Raw genomic sequence first — 20,168 nt, 5'->3', positions numbered from 1 at the left:
CCCGCTGGGGCTGATTTCGAGCTACCAGTGTGATACCATGGAACATGGAGCTGGGAAGAGATTCGTACACCCGGCTCTTGTGAGCCACTGCCAGCTCACCGCCCATGGTGCCCCTCTGTCCCCAATCCGGAGGCTGAAACTCACAGAGCAGGCCTTCTTAAGTAGCCACAGTGACACTCCCCCACCCCCGAGACTGCCCTGGCTGCGAATGTGACAGTCAGTCAGTGCTCACATTGGAAAGAAGCTCCAGTCAGAATGGCACATCCCAGCAGGGCCATTCTAGGGCTTCCAGGTTCTTCTGGGAAAGCCCGGGAGGTCTCTGTTTGAGGAAAGACCCCATGCTCCTCATCTCTGGGTGGATCCTCTCAGGCCACCTGCTGTGTCCCAGCGTCTCTGCTTCTGTGTCGCTGTTGCCACTTTGGTGGACAGTCATAGAGGATGTGGTTCCAGAACCATTGCACCTCAGTGTATTTTTTCTGTGACAACCTAAAGGGAGAGAAAACCCAAAACTTCCAATGTGAGCTCGGGTGGATTCCATTCTCGGGGATCACCCCGTAGAGCAGTAACTCGGACAGTCGGGGACACCAGCAGCTCATGCCCTGCCACTGCTTAGCCTGACAGCCAGGATGAGTCTGAGGAGGGCTCTGCCTTTGACTGATATTTGAGGTAAATGGTCATTGTTTGGATGGTCCATCAAGAGGCATCTCTGGCAGTCAGTGGCACCGCCCCCTGCTCAGGCATCTGTGAGAAGGTCAACCCCCCTCCCCCCAATGGTTCTTCATGTTCAGCTTGCGTTTTGGAACCCATGTCTTGGCAGCATGTGAGAGCATGGCAGGGCAGCATGGAGTCGTGCTTGGCCGGCCGAGAGAGGGCGAACATGGAAAACCATTTAGTCAACCTACATGTGTTTGTTTTTGGTAGACGACAGTATTTTTTTCTTATTTTCACTTCTCTTTCTCTCCTTTCTCCTTGTGACTGTGCTGGTTTTGTTTTGGTATTCCTTCCACACCCTTTTCTGCATATCATCTTTCCTTTCTGTTGTGGCTTCATCCCATTTTTTTTTTTTTTTAATCTTACCGTTTGGTTCTCCTCTTTTTTCCATACTTTTGATAAAATCCATTGCATGTATTTCTCTTTTTTTTTTATTTTTATTTCCTTTGCCTTTTTCTTTTCCTTTCTCCCAAACTTTTTCCTTTTCACAGCATTGGAACACGGGAGGTAGTCACCCAGAAGAACTTGAGCGGCCTGGTGCCCATCCGAGACTTAAGACTAGACCCCAGCCTCCTCTGTTCCATCCCTTTGTTAGCCTTGAGCCCCAATTTACTGATTGTGTGGCTCTTCCTGAGCATAGCATACCTGGTGACCAAATTACGTTGCAAATGAGTATCATTACGAAAAATCAGTAATAAGTCACAAGAAAAACAAAAGTGCCAGAATATGTCCAGCCACCTGTGTACCTAACTGGACAGAAGGAATGTGTCAAAGCGTGGTCTGCCAAGAAATATCTCATGCCTTACAGTTTGATGTTTTGTTGTTCTGAACTGTAAATACCTGCCAAATTATTTCACCAAGAGGACTTGTTCATTTAACTTCCGTAGAGTTTTCAGTGCTTGTAACACATTCTTACAGGGCCCTGTCACTGCATTGTTTAGCTGGCCTGGAATTACTTGTACCAAATCTCTCACCTTCTGATGTAAAGCAATTTATTACCTGTATATCTCATGTGCCGTGTTTCTGAGAGAAGCGAATTCTGTCTGGAAAGAATTTGTATATTTGATACTATTCTTGAATGTACTGCTAAACTTTCCTTTCCTTTTAAAGAGAAACGAAAAGGATAGATGCTTTATAACTGGCTCTTCAAGATAAACCTATTTAATAGGACATGTACTTTCTGCTTTCATTTCAAAGCGTAGTCCCTGAACTCAGAGTAGCAAACACTTTGCAGAATCGTTCCATTCCTTGCTTGTGTTCATGATTTCCAGTCCAAGACGACACAAAGCTGTGACTGTAGTAGCACATTGTACCAAATCGGGCACATCCAAGTAATGCTGCATGTGACTTTACATTTACTCTTTTAAATCTCTAAGGATCACTAAACTGACTCCAGGAATGAACGCATACAGAAACAAAAGGCTGGTCAAGTGATAGACATTTATTTTTCTTGAAGCAGGATTTTTACATTTAAAACATTGCATCTTTAGTTACAGATTAAAGTCCAGACATCTTTTTCTTAGAAAGCAAATGTGATTCATAATAATAAGCAAAAATCAAAGGAAAAATGACCCATAAAATGAGGCCTAACCTTTGGGCATTTGTGACAGATGGAACTGTGAGAAAGAAGGAGTTGCTTTGGTTTCTGCTATTAGCGCTCTCTTGGTGTAACACGGCGATGTCCAGAAAATGGGATGGTTGGTAAGCCTAACTTTTACGTTCGCCGGAAGGGTAGTTGAACATCTGTAAAGGTAATAGATTAAATTAAGGGGAATTCCACAGATTTTCTATAAGAAATACTCAGTGGCTTCTCTGTTTTCTAGTTCAAATTATGTCATACTTCTGTTTTTGACCGCCAGCCGGTTCCCCATACACTGTATTTTATGAAAGTGGATTTCTTTTTACCAGTCTAGAAACACTGGAGTGAATTGAGAGAAGCTGTCTTTCCCAAAACTTTTTACTCATTTGTGCCCACAAACCCAGTTTACCACAAACTCTGGCCTCTCTAGACCCTCCCCAAGATGTCCAGAACTTACCCTAGGACTCCTCTGGTTTGCCATCAGTTCTGAGTCTATTAATTGTAGAAGCAGTTAGCATGACAAATGATAGATTCAGACTTTAAATTCTAAGATAGAAGACTGTCCTTCTCGCACCTCTGGGAGGCCCTTCTTCCCCAGACCCCCTGAGCACTGCTGGAGCCCCAGGGCAGGGCTCCTGCTTGTAGGTGGAGCCAGTCTTTTCACAGGTACAGTGTGGCCACTCTGTCTTTTCCAGAACAACTGAGGTGACCATTCCATGGCATAGCTCCTGACATCCTTCACTAGGGAGTCTCTCCGTATGCCAACACAACACTGGTCACTGTCTAACCTGTGATTCTTTGAGAGGTGTGTTCACCTCCTGCCTCCTTCAAATTGAGGCATGTGCATCAGTGCTCCGAGGCCATTTTATTTACACTATATGAATGGGAGAAAGCAGAGTCTGCAGGCCCTTTCAGCTCCCATTCCAGGCTTCCCAGTCCTGCTCTGGCTCAAGTGCTCCCGATACCCCACGGTGGTGACACGTGCCTGTGCCCACCTCCAGGCCTGGCAGAGATTGCGCCCAGGTGAGGGAGGCCCTTCTGATTACAGAGAGTGTCCTCTCCACTTCCCAGGCCTATGGGTGTTCCTGTGCCAATCCCCAGAGCCCCCTTCCAGGAACCCCCACCCAGCAAGGGGAGGCCGTGGCCTCTGAGGGGGCCTTGTGGACAGCCCGGCCTGCTCCTCGCTGCCATGGCGCCAGCCAGGCCTTCCTGCCTCATGTAGAATTGGCTGCTAAGTTGACAGGGAAATAAGTTGGACAGGGTTCTTTGTCTCTTCAGGGGCTGAGTCAAAAGGCAGTACATTCTACCTGTATGCTTGTGAGGGTAGCACAAGAAAGGACACCAGGAGGTCAGCCTAGGCTGTGAATTGTTGTTGTTGTTTTTCTTCAGAACATCTGAGGAAAGAGACTCTGTATGCTCACCCTTTGTGTGCTGAGTTTTAGTATCACTAAGGCTTTTTACTTACGAAGTCAGACTAAATACATACGTCTTTTCTGCTTTAGTGAGAAATAGGCTGGATGAAACAAACATGGGAAGATGCTTCAAGGAAGGGGAGTCTGGTACTTGACGGTGATGGTTTTCAGGCTGCCGCTGAGGTGATACTGGCTCTGGACGGGACACGGTCAGTGGCTGCCAGCACTAGATATTCAGGATCACTAAGACCCTAGTGTGTTCAGATGGGTTCTAAAGTGGAAGAACCACACCAGAAAGGGAAAACCAGAGGACTCCCTAGAACCAGTTGTCATTTGGGTTTCCATTCTAATTTCTCATTCAAAAAATGGATGTCCTTGAAATAATTTACCTATAGAATAAAAACAATCGTGGAGCTTTGAAATAGTTAAATCCCTCTTTCTAAACTCTACCCAAGACCTTCTCAAAGTGTGCTGTTGACAACTAAAAACTATGCAGCCGATGTGATCTGTAGAAGTGTTCTACCTTAGGACAGGAGGCTGGTGGTGGGGAGCCTTCTCAGTGGGGAGTGCCAGTTAGCACGGCATGCCCTCTCCTCTCTGCACATAGCAGCCTCCAGCATTAATGCCAGAGCTCATGCAAACATGTGATGACAGTGTCTACGTGCCATCAGCCTCACCCAGGCAGATTTGGTAAATTCAAAACATTTGAGAAAAGTAAATACGATGTGCTTTAGAAATTAAATTGCATTGAAAGTGTAATCTTGATTACAATTTCGTGTGTAACGAATTCAGCCAGTTAACCCAGTAATTAGCTTCCTTAACATATGTAAATAAAAGATAATGTCCGAATGGACAAATTATTCTTCTTCGCTCCTCAAAGCAGTTCGGCATTTAATAGTGATAGGTGGTGTTTGAAAAGTGTGTGCATTTGTATATAAATAGAGAAGCCATATCTGAAATAGTTTGATAATGTGAGAGCTTCCAAAGATTAAGACTAACTGTGCATAGGAACTTACAGCTTCTGCTTTAAATGGAATTATATTTTTATCCGATTACTGGATGTTAGACAAACATGATCATTATTGATTCTAGGGCCTCCCTGCTCGTCTGGCCTAGGCTTTCAGCTCTTATGACACACGTCTTGCTGAGGGCTTGAGGCTCTGGTGACAAGGAAGCATAGCTGAGTTACTAAATTACTTAATAACAAATCAGGTGGATACTTTTCTAAAATACCTGAGCTTATCTTTTGAATAAAATTACTGTCTTACCAAAAATATTTTACATGTTCTTGATAATAAGACTGTCATTTTCACTTTAAAAGGCTTGAGCAGTTGCCACTGATATTTTTTTAAAATGCATGACATAATGGTCTTCATAAAATTTGAAATATTTTTTTTAAATCACTATTTCTTGGTAACTCCAAATTTTACATCTCATAAATGGGGATTTTTGTACTGAATTTGATAACTAGTTGACTTAATTGCTAGTCTTCGAATAATACAAAAATGTAAAGTTATACTGTGCTTATAGGAAGCCGTTTATATTTAGAATTGCTTTTGCCTGTTAATTTGGTGTCTACAGCAGACCATTTCCCAAAGAACTCCCCTGATGCTCTCATTTGGGAACGAATGTGAGGCCTGCCTGATGTCTCATCCTCCTGTTCAGCATTTGCTCTGCCCACTGGGTTGCCATGACAACCCTCCATCCAGTACAGCTGGGGATGATGCTGGTAGCCAGTTCTCTAGGGAAGGGCACCTGTGGGCTCTCACTGGCTCTGCGGCACCCCTGTGAGAGGTGACCACAATGAGGACAGCCCTCCTAGAGAAGGTGACTGGCTGCCACGGGGAGATCTCAGTGGGATGACTCCTTCATGACATGTCTAGCCCTGATGGCTGTGCAGACCCCTCGTGCCACCACTGCATGAGCCCACTGATTGCTCTGTACCCAGGACAGCTGCCTCCTCAGTGGGGACGGCATGTTATAGCAGTCTTCTCGGCCAGATGGCTTTGCTACATTCTGCAAGGAAAATGAGCATTTTCAATTTGAGGTGATTCATAGCTATTGCTAATAAGAAAAACGCAGCTCTTTAAAAGCTTTGGTAAGAGTAGCAATATTTCTTTTTCCATTTAATTTGTGACATAACAGAACCTTTGAACTGCAAATTATGATAGAACCCTCAAATTACTGGACATGAAAACCATTACGTGAAAACCATTAACTTAAAACCACAAGTTTGCTTCTACTTAGATACAGTGCTGCCTCTGGAAATGCCAGGCTCACAGCCCCATACAGCATGTGTCCATCTCTGTGCTTCTTAGTTGCCTTTCTTGTTTAGAAGCCCGCCATCTTGCGTGCGTATTGTTGTAAATGAGTCCGGCACCCATTTGAATTAATCAACATTTTTTTTAATGCTATGAAAATAATCAATTCATTTCATTTTAGTTTAAGTCTTTTCCTTTTTCCTTTTTTACTGCTGTCATTTCTTGTGCTTGTTTTTTTCCCCAGTGAGGGTTGTCGAAGAGAAAATACAATGAAGAATGTTGGAAGTCGCAAATATGCATTTAATTCCCTGCAGCTGAAGGCTTTCCCCAAGCATTACAGGCCTCCCGAAGGGACTTACGGAAAAGTTGAAACATGAACACACGGTTCCTCTAATTAGCTGTCACATACTAAATGTGGGTACCCTCTAGTGTCATATACGAATTCTTCAAGAAGACCTGAAGGATTGGTTTTTATTTTTGTGTTTTCAAACAAAATTCACTAAAAAGTCTATGGAGCATGTTTTTTTCCACTGGAATCAATAGGAGGTAATGTTTGGCTCAATAGCGTGGATACTAATGACTGCCCATTTAAATAGCCTCAGCCATAACCACACAGATATCATTGATAGTTACCTGTATGAATCAAGCTAGATATGTCTGAAATGCTAAAAGACTTTTTAAAATGCCCACTTAGGCAGCTGCACACCTAATGTATTTTTCTACCGAGTAACTCAAAATTGAGCATTGAATTACAGTCTACTTTAAAAATTTTTGAATGTAAAACAGTAAATAATATATTAAAGAATTGGATCCTGGGCAGATCAGTAAATGTTGAATGTTAACTCAAGTTTTGGGGAAAGAAGGTAGCTCCAGCTTGAGCAGTGAGAGCAGTTGGTTCCGATAAATCGTCTTATCTGTAGCATCACAGGTGAAATCAGAAGGTGAAGTAAAGGTTGCTAAATCAGCCCGAGGTAAGACTTCACTGGAAGGTAGTACCTGCACAGCGGCCCACGCGGGGGGCCCACCTCCGCCCCCCGCTGCGCTGTAGCACAGGGTGTGTGCTGGAGAAGGACGCCACTGGCCTGTTCTCCCCAGCTCTGTGGCTGGTCCTGCCCCCAGGGCTCGCCTCCCTTCCTCTCCTGGGTGTTGAATTCTGCCACTCCAGGACCCCGCACATGAGGTGTCTGCTGCCTTTTAGACAATAGTGGGGGATTTATGCGTGTAGGTGCTGGAAGCCTAAGTATTTTCAGAACAAATGTCCTTTTGTGGGTTTCCCAATTTATCGTCTTCTAGAAGACAATCCTGTTGGATTGTCTGATGAAAGTGTCTCTTAGGTTTGCAGTAGTTGTTACTGTCCTCTTTACCTTCTGTTATGTAAGATGACTATTGAGAAAGTTGAAATTATCTCCTACAGTGAGATTTTGAAAGGGATTAATGGGCCATAAACTTAGGAATTTCATAGAAAATTATGTCTGATCATCTATTATAAGATGATGATGATGAGTCTTATCTGCACATAGCAGAGATTTTTCTTAGTTTATGTGTTTATCAATTCTGTTTATCATAATTATGTTTACATGTTATTTAAAAGGCTGTAAAATATATGTGGCACATATCCATGATGCTGATCTTAATGATTTGTGAACCCTTAGGAAATCCCTAGGTCTAAAATTATAGATATTATTCTTGGGCTCCTTTAGAAATGCCAGTTGGAAACATGTGACAGACTTGGATTGCTGAGGCACAGGCAGTGCCACCCACAGGCAGGGACGCAGGGGTGGGCGCAGGTGAGGGACTGCATAACCTTCCAGACCCTTCCTATACAGTGTGCAGACAGAGCCTCTGCTCCTCCTGCCCATTGGGCAGGTGTGAGTGGATGTGGAGGACGCACCAGGAGCAATGGTCACAGCTCGCTGCCTCTCCCACAGCTGGCTCACTGTGGAGGGTGCAGGTAGAGACACTCCTATCTACCAAACCCGCTGCACAGGTGGCATCAGCTGGCATCACATCATCCTGCTGTGTCAGTCCCTGTTCAAAGATGGTTTCCAGTATGGGTGATTTGGCCTCTCGCCTCTCCCCCATATCATTTAATTTGTAACTTTTCTAGTACCTACGTATTTCCATCTTTTCTTATGTTAACATCACTACCTTTCAAAAATTCCCTTGTCTTTTTAAATTAAATGTCACCCATATTGTTTCCAGAATATTTTTTTTTTTTTTTTTTTTTTGTCTGATGAGCATTAAGCACCTGCATTGGTCAAAAGGGAATAGAGCAAATGTCGAGTCATCCGTTAGCAATTTTGCATGTGGCACCTTTATGTGAATTATTTTTCGAACTTCAGCTTCATATTAAGGATCACCACAAAACTCGAAGACTTGGCTAACCGTGTAGAGAATGTTCAGGTTTCAGTGTTCTATGTGAGCGTCCCTGGGCCCCCGTGGGAGAGCAGCCTCTGGGCGGCATCACGCCCTTCTTTCGCTTGCCGTACGAGGGCGCCCTTCGTGGTGGCCGGGGCTCCTCGAGTCCGGTAGGAGCGCTGAGTTTCCAGCTGCGCAAGGAGAGCCGTTGTACAGGTTACCATAAAACAGAGGTTCCGTCCAGTGTACCTTAGAAGGCCTCTCGTTTAAAGAGAAACGTTGAGACATGCTGAAACCCCGGGATGTGGCGTGGATTCTAAGTACCTGCAGCACAGTTGCCTTTGGTTTCCTTCAAAAATGTACAAATATTGTATAATACTGTTTTGTCCCTACACAATTGTTATTTGCCAAGCTTCGTGCATTAAAGTACTTTTATTTATTTGTTTTGGGTGGGCAGTAGTAATATATATGAACATATAGTTACTGTTTTATATATTCTGGGTTCATTCGAAGCCATGTATGCTGTAAATGTGCTAGTCTTTAGAATGACAAATAATAAATAACTGACAAGAACATTAAACTTGGCGTTGCCTCATTCATTCTGTTGTAACTGGGGACTAGTTTCATGGCCTCATCTGACTGGGCCGTCATTAGTGGGCATTGCATCGAGCGCTCAGGTGTTTGTAAGCATGAGATCATGACAGACTTCTGTTTTATAACCTTGTTTTCACTTAATTTGAAGCAGAGGGGCAATGGGCTGTGGGATTAAGAGCACGAACTTCAGCATTGGACAGATCAAGCTCCTGATCCTGCTCTGACACTCGCTGGCTGGTGACTTTGAACAAATTGCTTGCCCTCTCTGAGCCTCCATTTTCTCATGTGCGAAGTGTGGACACAATTCATGAGGCAGTTGTGAGGTGCCTTGGCAGTAAGTGTTCATAACCGTTAGCTGTTTTTGTTGTTACCTTCCCACATCCATAAATATGGATCATGTCTTCCTGTGGATTGCCTGGTCGTCTGGTGTGATTTGCTAAAATGTAGTTCCATTCGTGGTTTGATTGTTCATTATAACCAGGACTGCATCTTGTACCTTTACCCCTTTTTCTCTGCACATGTGCCACTGATTTCCCTTGGATGAATTCCTGGCAGTAGACATGTACAATTAAAGGATAATTTAAAATTTTAAACCTTTTTGAATTTTAATGTCACCGAAGTGCTCCCAGAAAATTAAGCTACCCTCTATAGCATGTGCCTTTCCCCCTTTATTCTCATTGATGCTGGAAATGGCAACTGGTTTCAGTTTCCATTTCTTTGATGACTGTGAAAATTGAACATCTTTTATACTTTCACTGATATTTCTACTTTTGTGACTTCATTGGAGTATTGGTCTTTTTCATATGCAGTGTTTGTAATATTTTGTATATTAATCCTTCTCTGTTGCAGCTTGAAAAAACCTGCTCGTCAGTTGTCTTTGGTATTGTTAATAGTAGAGAGTCGAGAAAAGTTTTTATGTAATAAATATGCCTGTCTTTTTCTTTTTGGTGCTTGTTGTGAAGTCAAATCCTGGCTTCCCCCACTGGAGGTGACACAGACAGGGCACCCTGTCCCTGGTCTGTGAAATGGCTGTGGTGCTGTGCACTCAGTGAGGGACTATACTAGCCTGCACCATGCTGGGTAGAACACACCCTACCCATTGCTTAAGATGAAGCAAACGGGAAATAGCTTTGTCTTATTTTTATATAGCTGTCACTCCCCAAGCTGTGACACATTCCTGAGAACATAGGATCAGAATATCTACATTTCAAATACCCCCTCGGACCCCTTTTATGCCTCAGCACTACTTTTGTGGATGATTTCTTCCTGCACCAGGCTCCTGGTGGGCCTTGTGGCCAGTCCAGGCAGGTCTGAATTCAAATATAGACACACCTCTGTGGTATCTTCACTCTCTGTTGTATCGTTTAATGACATAAAACGCTGAGACAGGCTAGAGAGGACCAGAAACTTGCTTGTTCCCATATCTAGGAAGACAACATCTGTATCAGAGAGACAGATGCAGAAAGATAGCACTTTCCCACTTCTCCTTTATTGCTGCTCATCCTTCCCTTGGCTTCCCTGGCCTCATTTGTCCCCTGGTTGTCCTCACTGTCCTCTGGTTGCTTGTCTTCCTCCACCCACTCTAATATTTTGGTGATCCCCAGGTTTCTGTCCATATTTTTCTTCTATCTCATTTCTAATGCTCTTTCTGAAAAGTCTGAATCATTCCTATGGAATAAATTGCCACTTATTTGCTAATAACTCCCAAATTCCTAGGTCTGTCCCAGACTCAATCTACGTCCACATCCCTCTACACATCAGCCATGTCCTAGTCATTCTACTTGAGTGTCTGCTTTGGTGTCCACAGCATGACGACAATAAACTTATGCTTTCTCTCCAAGCTGGCTGACAAATGATCCCACATTCCACTCAGTGGTCATCTTCTCCCTTCCCCTCTACATCCTACCAGCTACCAAGATCTGTATCTCTTCAGTACCCCCTTCAACCTATCCCATAATTCCACCCCCACACTCACAGCCCTGGTCCACATCCTATCCCCTTGTCCAGACCAGTACCCTTCGGCCTTCTCATCACTCCTTCAAGGCCCATCTCAGGCCTGTCCTCCTTTATGGCGATTTCTCTCCACAGAATGAGTTGGTGCCTTTAAAAAAAATTTTTTTTCCTCATTCAATTTTGAATACAACCATTATATCATGTATCTCCTGCCCATCGTGTTACTTTTTACTTTGTCCAGCATGTAATTTTGTGTTCACAACTGAATATGTAATTCCTGTCATTCAAAAAAGCTTACTGAAGGGGTGCCTGAGTGGCTCAGTCAGTTAAGTGTCTGACTTCAGCTCAGGTCATGATCTCACTGCTCATGAGTTAGAGCCCCGCGTCAGGCTCTGTGCTCACAGCTCATAGCCTGGAGCCGGCTTCTGATTGTGTTTTTTCTCTCTCTCTTTCTGTCCCTCTCCCACTCATGCTCTCTCTCTCTCTCAAAAATAAGTAAACATTAAAAAAAAAGTTTACTGAATGAAAAGGTAAATAACTGAGTTTCTAGGAGTGTTCAACTGAAATTTTTCCCATTTCAGTGCTAGACCATGTTGCTTTTGTCTCTGTATATAATCCGTTATTCAAAATACATGACAAGGAGCCAAATCTAACAGACTCAAAGGAGAAAGCAAACTTAAGACCAGCAGAGTGTGACAAACCCAAGGACAGTGGTTTTCTCTCATGGAAGAGCATTAGGGTCTCTGAGGAAAGTCCAGTATTAAAGTGGGTTCACACAATGTTCTGGTGATCTGGATGGTAGTTACATGATGATTTACTTCATGGTTATTTGTTAACATTATACAAACATCCTGTGTACTTTTCTGTATGTTTATTATATTTAACAATAAAATTTAAATGTTAACCCATCATTACTCAATAAACAGTCTGAAAAGCGAATCAAGAATACAACTCCATTTACAATAACATAAAAAAGAATAAGATACTTGGAATTAACCCAGTCGAGAAGACAAAAGTCTTCTACACTGAGAACTACAAAATGTTGTGGAAAGAAGACACCAATGAATGGGAATACATCTGTGTGAATGGATTGAAGACTTCATATTGTTAAGATCCCAATACTACCTAAAATGATGTACAGATTCAGTGTACTCCCTATCAAAATTCAAATGGTACTTTTTTGTGGAGATAGGAAAATCCATCCTAAAATTCATCTGGAATCTCAAGAAGCTCTGAGTAGACAAAACCATCGAAAAAGAACAAAGCTGGAGGTTTCACACTTCCTCATTTCCAAACGTATTACAAAGCTACAGTGATCAAAACAGCATAGCACCGACATAAAGACAGACATACAGACCAATGAAAAAGAAGAAAGGGCCCAGAAATAAACCCTAATATGTATGATCATGTAGTTTTCGACATAGGTGCCAAAACCATTCAATGAGCAAGGGGAAGTCTTTTCAACATATGATGTTGGGAACAGTGGGTCTCCCCACACAAAAGAATGACCTTGTACCCTTACTTTACACCATATGCAAAAGCAACTCAAACTTTAGGGAAGACCTAAGGGGAAGAACTAAAACTAGACAACTCCTGGAAGAATACTTAGGGGGAAACCTTCACTAGGCCAGGCAATGACTTGTTAGATCGGACACCAAAAGTACAGGCAACAAAGTAAAAACAGATAAACCAGATAACATCAAAATTTAAAACTGCATCAACAGAGTGAACACAATCAACAGAGTGAACGAAAGTGGGAGAACCTGTCGATCATCTCTGCTAAGGGGTCAATAGTATATACACAGAACTCCAATCATTTGTCTTTAAGGAACTTGTATACACAATATATAAAGACCTTATAACACAATAATGAAGAGATAAATAACTTAAAAATGGAGAATGGATTTGAAAAGACCTTTCTCCAAAAATATACAGAAGGCCAGATCTGACAACTGAAGATGGCGGAGGAGTAGGGGGACCCTAAGCTTGCCTCATCCCTAAAACACAGCTAGTTATCAAATCATTCTGAACACCAAAGATATCAGTCAGAGGTCTGAGAGAACAAAATCTGCAAGTCTACAAGTAGAAAAGTAATCACTTTTTGGAAGGTAGGTGTGTAGAGTTGACTTGGGGGAGACAAAGCTGTGAATACAGCAGTGGGGAGGGAGCCCTGATTATGGAGGCTACTGCAACGTATTGTAAGCAGTGGAGAGCAAAATCTGAATTTTTAGAAGTCCAGTACTGTGGGGGACATGCCTGACTTAAAGGTGCTCATGTGGCAAAGTGGAGTGGAGTCCCAGAAGTGACAGCATGGCCTGAGGATTCCTTGGTTGCAAGGACAGGTGGCGCCAACTTGCTGTGCTGTTTCCAAGCTTAGGAAGCAGGGACTCATTTGAGGGCAGCAAGCAGGGGTGCCGGCTTTCTGCTCTGTTTTGCTATAAGCTCTGAACTGCTATGCGATCGTGTGGCCATTTTATTGACATGGACCAGCAAAGAGTAAAAGTATGACAAGCCCCTACCCCAGAGGAACAGCGAGCATGGGTCCACGCCATGGGAATCGCTAAAATTAGGAATTTTGAAACTGAGTGATGCACCTGAGATAAAAGCTCAAATCGTGGGTGAACGCAGGGTTCTGACAGAAGCTGGGGGCATGAGGGGTAATTGATTGCTCTTCTGTGAGGGTTCCCTGGAGTGTCGGGAGTTGCAAACTTCCAGCTCTGGGGCTAGAGAGCAGGCACCGCCATATTCATCCCACCTATCAGCACCGAAATCCTTCAAGGAAAAAAAGTAGTGCTACCCAATGGAGGCCAGAGCTGCTTACACCAGACCCCACCCCGCTGCACCTTTGAGGCCCATTTCCATCAGCCTGAGAATCAGCACAACAGGCCCCTCCCTCAGAAGACCAACAAAAACAACTCAGTCACACTAAGTCTACTGATCAGAGTGCTGAAAAGCTCCAGCTCTAGGGGAAATAGAATCTAGCTTCCTTTTTACTTTTATTCTTTATTGGTTTTTTTTTCATTTTTTTCGGTTCCTTTGAAAATTTTTAAAAATTAAAATTTTTAAATATATTTTTATATATAATTTTTAAATTTATTTTCATTGTATTGTATTTTGTATTTTTGGATCTAGATTCTTTTAACAAGCAGACCAAAACACATCTATGATCTAGTTTTGTTTTTTTCTTTTTTTTGGGGGGGTGGTTCTTCTTTTCAGGACAAAATGATAAGATGGAGAAATTCACCCCAAAAGAAAAAAACAGAAGTAGATCCTCACATCCAAGAATTTAATCAATACATATATAAGATGTCTGAACTAGAATTTGAAATAATTATAAAGATACTAGCTGGGTTTGCTAGAGAATCCCTTTCTACAGAGATAAAAGAACTAAAAGCTAGTCAGGTCAAAATTAAAAATGCTGTAACTGAGATGCAAACCCACATGGGAGGCCATAAAAATGAGGATGTATGAAGCAGAGGACTGAATCAGTGATATAGAAGATGCAATTATGAGAAATAATGAAGGTGAAAAGAAGAGGGAAACAAAGGTAATGGATCACGAAGGTAGACTTAGGGAACTCAGTGACTTATTAAAATGGAATAACATTTGTATCCTAGGAGTCCCAGAAGATGAAGAAGGGACAGAAAAAGACGCAGAAGGTTTATTTGAACAAATTATAGCTGAAAACTTCCCTAATCTGGGAAAAGACAGACATCAAAATCCAAGAAGCACAGAGAACTTCCATTAAATTCAACAAAAGCCGACCATTACCAAGGTATATTGTAGTCAAATTCACAAAATACACAGACAAGGAAAGAATCCTGAAAACAGCAAGGGAAAAAAGTCCTTAATCTACAAGGGAAGACAGGTCAGGTTTGCAGCAGATCTGTCCACAGACACTTGGCAGGCCAGAAAGAGTGGCAGGATATATTCAATGTGCCGAATGGGAAAAAAATATGCAGCCAAGAACTCTTTATCCAGCAAGGCTGTCATTCAGAATAGGAGGAGAGATAAAGACTTTCCCAGACAAACAAAAACTAAAGGAGTTTGTGACCACTAAACCAGCCCTGCAAGAAATTTTAAGGTGGAGGGAGGCCACTCTGAGTGGAGGAAAAAGAAGACCAAAGCAATAAAGACTACAAAGGCCCAGAGGACATCACCAGAGACACCAGCTGTATAGGTAACACAATGACATTAAATTCATCTTTTAATGATCACTCTGAATGTAAATGGACTAAATGCTCCAATCGAAAGACATAGGGTATCAGAATGGATAAAAAAAAGAAAAAACCCAGAAGACCCATCTACATGTGGCCGACAAGAGACTCATTTTAGACCTAAAGACACCTGCAGATTGAAGTGAGGGGGTGGAGAACCATGTATCATCCTAATGGAGGTCAAAAGAAAGCCACAGTAGCCATACCTATATCAGACAAACTAGATTTTAAACCAAAGACTGTAACAAGAGATGAGGAAGGGTGTTATATCATAATTAAGGGGTCTGTCCATCAACAAGATCTAACAATTGTAAATATTTATGCCCCCAACTTGAAAGCACCCAAATATAAATCAATTACTAATAAACATAAAGAAACTCATTGATAATGATACAATAATAATAGAGGATTTTAACGCCCCACTGACAACAATGGACAGATCATCTAAGCATAAAATCAACAAGGAAACAATGACTTTGAATGACACACTGGACTGGATGGCCTTAACAGATAGATTCAGAACGTTTCATCCTAAAGCAACAGAGTACACATTCTTTTCATGTGCACACGGAACATTCTCCAGAATAGATCACATGCTAGGTCACAAATCAGCCCTCCACAAGTACAGAGAGATCTAGATCATACCATGCATATTTTCAGACCACTACTTGACATCAACCACAAGAAAAATTTGGGAAGCCCTCAAATACATGGAGGTTGAAAAACATCTTGCTAAAGAATGAGTGGGCTAACCAGGAAATTAAAGAAGAAATAAAAAAAAATACACGGAAGCAAGTGAAAATACGACATTCCAAAACCTCTGGGATGCAGCAAAGGCAGTCCTAAGAGGGAAGTATATTGCAATACAGGCCTATCTCAAGAAGCAAGAAAGGTCCCAAATACATATCCTAACCTTACACCTAAAGGAGCTAGAAAAGGAACAGCAGATCCTAAAGCCAGCAGAAGGGAAATAATAAAGATGAGAGCTGAAATAAACAATATAGAAACAAAAAACCAGGAACAGATCAACAAAACTAAGAGCTGGTTCCTTGAAAGAATTAATAAATTGATAAACCCCTTGACAGACTGATCAAAAAGAAGAAAGGACCCAAATAGATAAAATCATGAATGAAGGAGAGATCACAACCAACAGCACAGATATACAATTATGAGAATACTATGGAAAATTATATGCCAACAAACTGGGCAATCTGGAAGAAATGGACAAACTCCTAGAAACTTACAAGCTACCAAAACTGAAACAGGAAGAAATCGAAAATTTAAACAGACCCATAACCAGCAAAGAAATTGAATCAGTAATCAAAAATCTCCCAAAAAACAAGAGTTCTGGGCCAGATGGCTTTCCAGAGGAATTCTACCAGACATTTAAATAAAGTTAATACCTATTCTTCTCAAACTCTTCGAAAAAACAAATGGAAGGAAAATTTCCAAACATCTTCTACAGGGCCAGCATTACCTTGATTTCAAAACAAAAGACCCCACTCAAAAGGAGAATTACAGGCCAATATCCCTGATGAATATGGATGTAAAAATTCTCAATAAAATAGTAGCAAATCTAATTCAACAGTACCTTAAAATAATTATTCACCATGATCAAGTGGGATTTATTCAGTATTTGCAAATTAATCAACATGATACACCACATTAGTAAAAGAAAGGATAAGAACCATAAGATCCTGTCAATAGATGCAGAAGAAAGCACTTCACAAAATATAGCATTCCTTCTTGATAAAAACCCTCAACAAAGTAGGGATAGATGGAACATACCTCAACATCCTAAATGCCATACATGGAAGACCCAGAGCTAATATCATCTTCAATGGGAAGAAACAGAGCCTTTCCCCTTTGGTCAGGAACAAGACAAGGATGTCCACTTTCCCCCTTACTATTTAACATAGTATCAGAAGTGTTAGCCTCAGCAATCAGAAAACAAAAAGAAATAAAGGGCATCCAAATTAGCAAAGAAAAAGTCGAATTTTCACTCTTTGCAGACTACATGATACTCTTTGTAGAAAACCCCCCAAATTGCTATAACTAATACATGAATTCAGCAAAGTCACAGGATATAAATCACCATTCAGAAATCTGCATTTCTATACACCAGTAATGAAGTAGCAGAAAAAGAAATCAAGGAATTGATCCTATTTGCAAGTGCAAAAATAGTAAGATACCTAGGAATAAACCTAACTAAAGAGGTAAAAGATTTATACTCTGAAAACTATAGAACAATTATGAAAGAAATTGAATAGGACACAAAGAAATGGAAACACAGTCCATGTTCATGGATTGGAAGAACAAACATTGCTGAAATGCCAATACTACCAGAAACAATCTACACATTTAATGCATCCCTATTAAAATACCACCAGAATTTTTCACAGAGCTAGAACAAACAATCCTAAAATTTTTATGGAACCAGAAAAATCCCCAAATGGCTAAAGCAGTTCTGAAAAAGAAAAAACTGGAGGCATCACAATTCTGGATTTCAAGCTGTATTACAAAGCTGTAGTCATCAAGACAATATGGTACTGGCACAAAAACAGACACAGAGATCAATGGAACAGAATAGGAATCCCAGAAATGGACCTACAACTATATGGCCAACTAATTTTCAACAAAGCAAGAAAGAATATCCAATGGGAAAAAGTCCCTTTAACAAATAGTATTAGGAAAACTGGACAGCAACATGCAGAAGAATGAAACCGGACCACCTTCTTACATCATGCACAAGTAAATTCAAAATGGCTGAAAGACTTAAATGTGAGACAGGAAACCATCAAAATCCTAGAGAAGAACACAGGTAGTAACCTCTTTGACCTTAGCCAGAGCAACTTCTTACTAGACATGTTGCCAGAAGCAAAGGAAACAAAAGCAAAAATGAACCATTGTGATGTCATCAAAGTAAAAAGCTTTTGCACAGCAAAGGAAACAATTAACAAAACTAAAAGGCAGCCTGCGGAGAAGATATTTGCAAATGACATTATCTATTAACAGTATCCAAAATCTATAAAGAACTTAGAAACTTAACATGCAAGAAACAACCCAATTAAGAAATGAGAAGACATGTATAGACACTTTTCCAAAGAAGATATCCGGATGACTACAGACACATGAAAAGATGCTCAACATCATCATCATCATCATCATCATCATCATCATCATCATCAGGAGATACAAATCAAAAGCATGATGAGATACCAGCTCACACCTGTCAGAATGGCTAAAGTTAACAACACAAGAAACAACAGTTGTTGGTGAGGATGTGGAGAAAGGGGAACCCTCTTGAACTGTTGGTGGGAATACAAACTGGTTGCAGCCACTCTGGAAAATAGTATGGACGTTCCTCAAAAAACTAAAAATACAACTACCCTACCATCTAGCAATTACACTACTAGGGTGTTTACCCAAAGGATACAAAAATACAGATTTAAAGGGGTACGTGCACCCCAATGTTTATAGCAGTATTATCAGCAATAGCTAAATTACAGAGAGAGCCCCAATGTCCCATCAACTGATGAATGGATATATTCAATGGAATATTAGACATCAAAAAGAATGAAATCTTGCCATTTGTAGTGACGTGGATGGAGCTAGAATGTATTATGCTAAATAAGTCATTCAGAGAAAGACAAATACCATAAGATTTCACTCATGTAGAAGTTAAGAAACAAAACGGATGAATATATGGAAAGGGGGAAACAAGAGAGGGAAACACACCACAAGAGACTCTTAATGATAGGGAACAAACTAAACAGAGGGTTAATGGAAGGAGGTGGGTGGGGATGGGCTAGATAGGTAATGGGTAATCAAGATAGTGAGGGTACTTGTTATGATCACCACTGGGTGTTGTATATAAGTGGTGAATCACTGAATTCTACTCCTGAAACCAATATTGCACTGCATGTTACCTAAAATTTAAATAAAAATTAAAAAAAAAATCTGACACCTGAAAATAATGATAGTTTCTCAAATAGAATAAATATAATTCAAGAAATGTTAAAAAAAAAAAAGTATACACAAGGCCATTAAGCACATGAAAACATGCTCAACATCAGTAGCCATTAGGGACATGCTAATCAAAATCCCAATTAGATACCGGTTCACACCTTGTAGAATGGCTATAATCAAATAGATGGAATGTAACTGTTGCTGATCTGGAGCAATGGAAATCTTTTGCTGATGGGAATGTGAAATGGTGTAGCCACTGTGTAAAAGTTTGGCGGTAATACCGTTGTTAGGTATTTACCCTGGAGAAATGAAACCTATATCCACGTAAAACTTGTTCATGAATAGTCATAACATTAGTCTTCATAGCTCCAAAGTGCAAAAAACCCAAAGTCCATCAGCTGATAGATACATAAAATGTGGTCTATCTATACTATGGAAGAGTATTCAGCAATAAAAAGGAATGGACGGATGCTACACATATGGATGAATCTTGAAAACATAAGTGAAAGAAGCCAGTCTTGACAGGCCACACGTAACTCCATTTTTATGACATGTCCAGAATATGCAAATCTATGGACATAGAAAGTATATTAGTGGTTGCTGGGAATTGGGGGGAAAGGAGGGATGGGGAGTAACTGCTAATGGGTATGGGGTTTCCCTTGAGAATGTTCAGGAATTAGATGGCGATGATGGAAGCACAAACTTGTGACTATACTCCAAAAAACAAAATTGTATGCTTTAAGCATGAATCTATGGAATGTGAATTTCTCTAAATGAAGCTTTCAAGCTGTTACTAAAGAAAGAGGGTTCTATAAAATAATTCTGGAGTTTCTTATCAAAGTTCTTTTAATAAAAGTTGGAGCACTTAAACAGGGAAAAAAAATATTTTTCCCTTTTCCAGTGAAAAGCAGTACCACACAAACACAACAGCAGACCTCAGTGATACTCTGCAATGGGGACCAGTGTGGAATTCTCACTTTAGGCGAACCTTTAAAAAACCAGTTGAGCTATAGAACACCTTGATTGCTTGAACTGCAAAGAACCATGGCCGCATAAAGAAGCTATGCTTCTTCATTTATTCTTCACCACTGAAAAGAGAGTTGAAACTTGGATT

The 20,168-nt window shown here is 41.1% G+C and overlaps 1 protein-coding gene across 20 annotated transcripts in view; it reads left to right on the top strand.

Moving 5' to 3' along the window:
- The window catches only part of INPP4A (inositol polyphosphate-4-phosphatase type I A), a 134,654-nt gene extending 125,753 nt beyond the window's left edge, over window positions 1-8,901 (top strand). For 13 of the 20 annotated variants that reach the window (XM_045054099.1, XM_045054098.1, XM_023251610.2 and 10 more), the window contains one exon: window positions 1,203-8,901. In XM_045054099.1, the coding sequence (XP_044910034.1) occupies window positions 1,203-1,383 (181 nt within the window). In that variant the 3' untranslated portion in view covers window positions 1,384-8,901. The remainder of the gene's footprint in view (window positions 1-1,202) is intronic. The other 7 variants (XM_023251613.2, XM_023251607.2, XM_023251615.2 and 4 more) reach the window with 1 other exon arrangement.
- The last annotated feature ends 11,267 nt before the right edge of the window (window positions 8,902-20,168 follow it).

This window comes from Felis catus, chromosome A3 (assembly GCF_018350175.1).
Source record: "Felis catus isolate Fca126 chromosome A3, F.catus_Fca126_mat1.0, whole genome shotgun sequence".
NCBI lineage: Eukaryota > Metazoa > Chordata > Mammalia > Carnivora > Felidae > Felis > Felis catus.
Note: the sequence above shows the minus strand (reverse complement) of the source record. Positions and strands in the feature narration are given on the sequence as shown.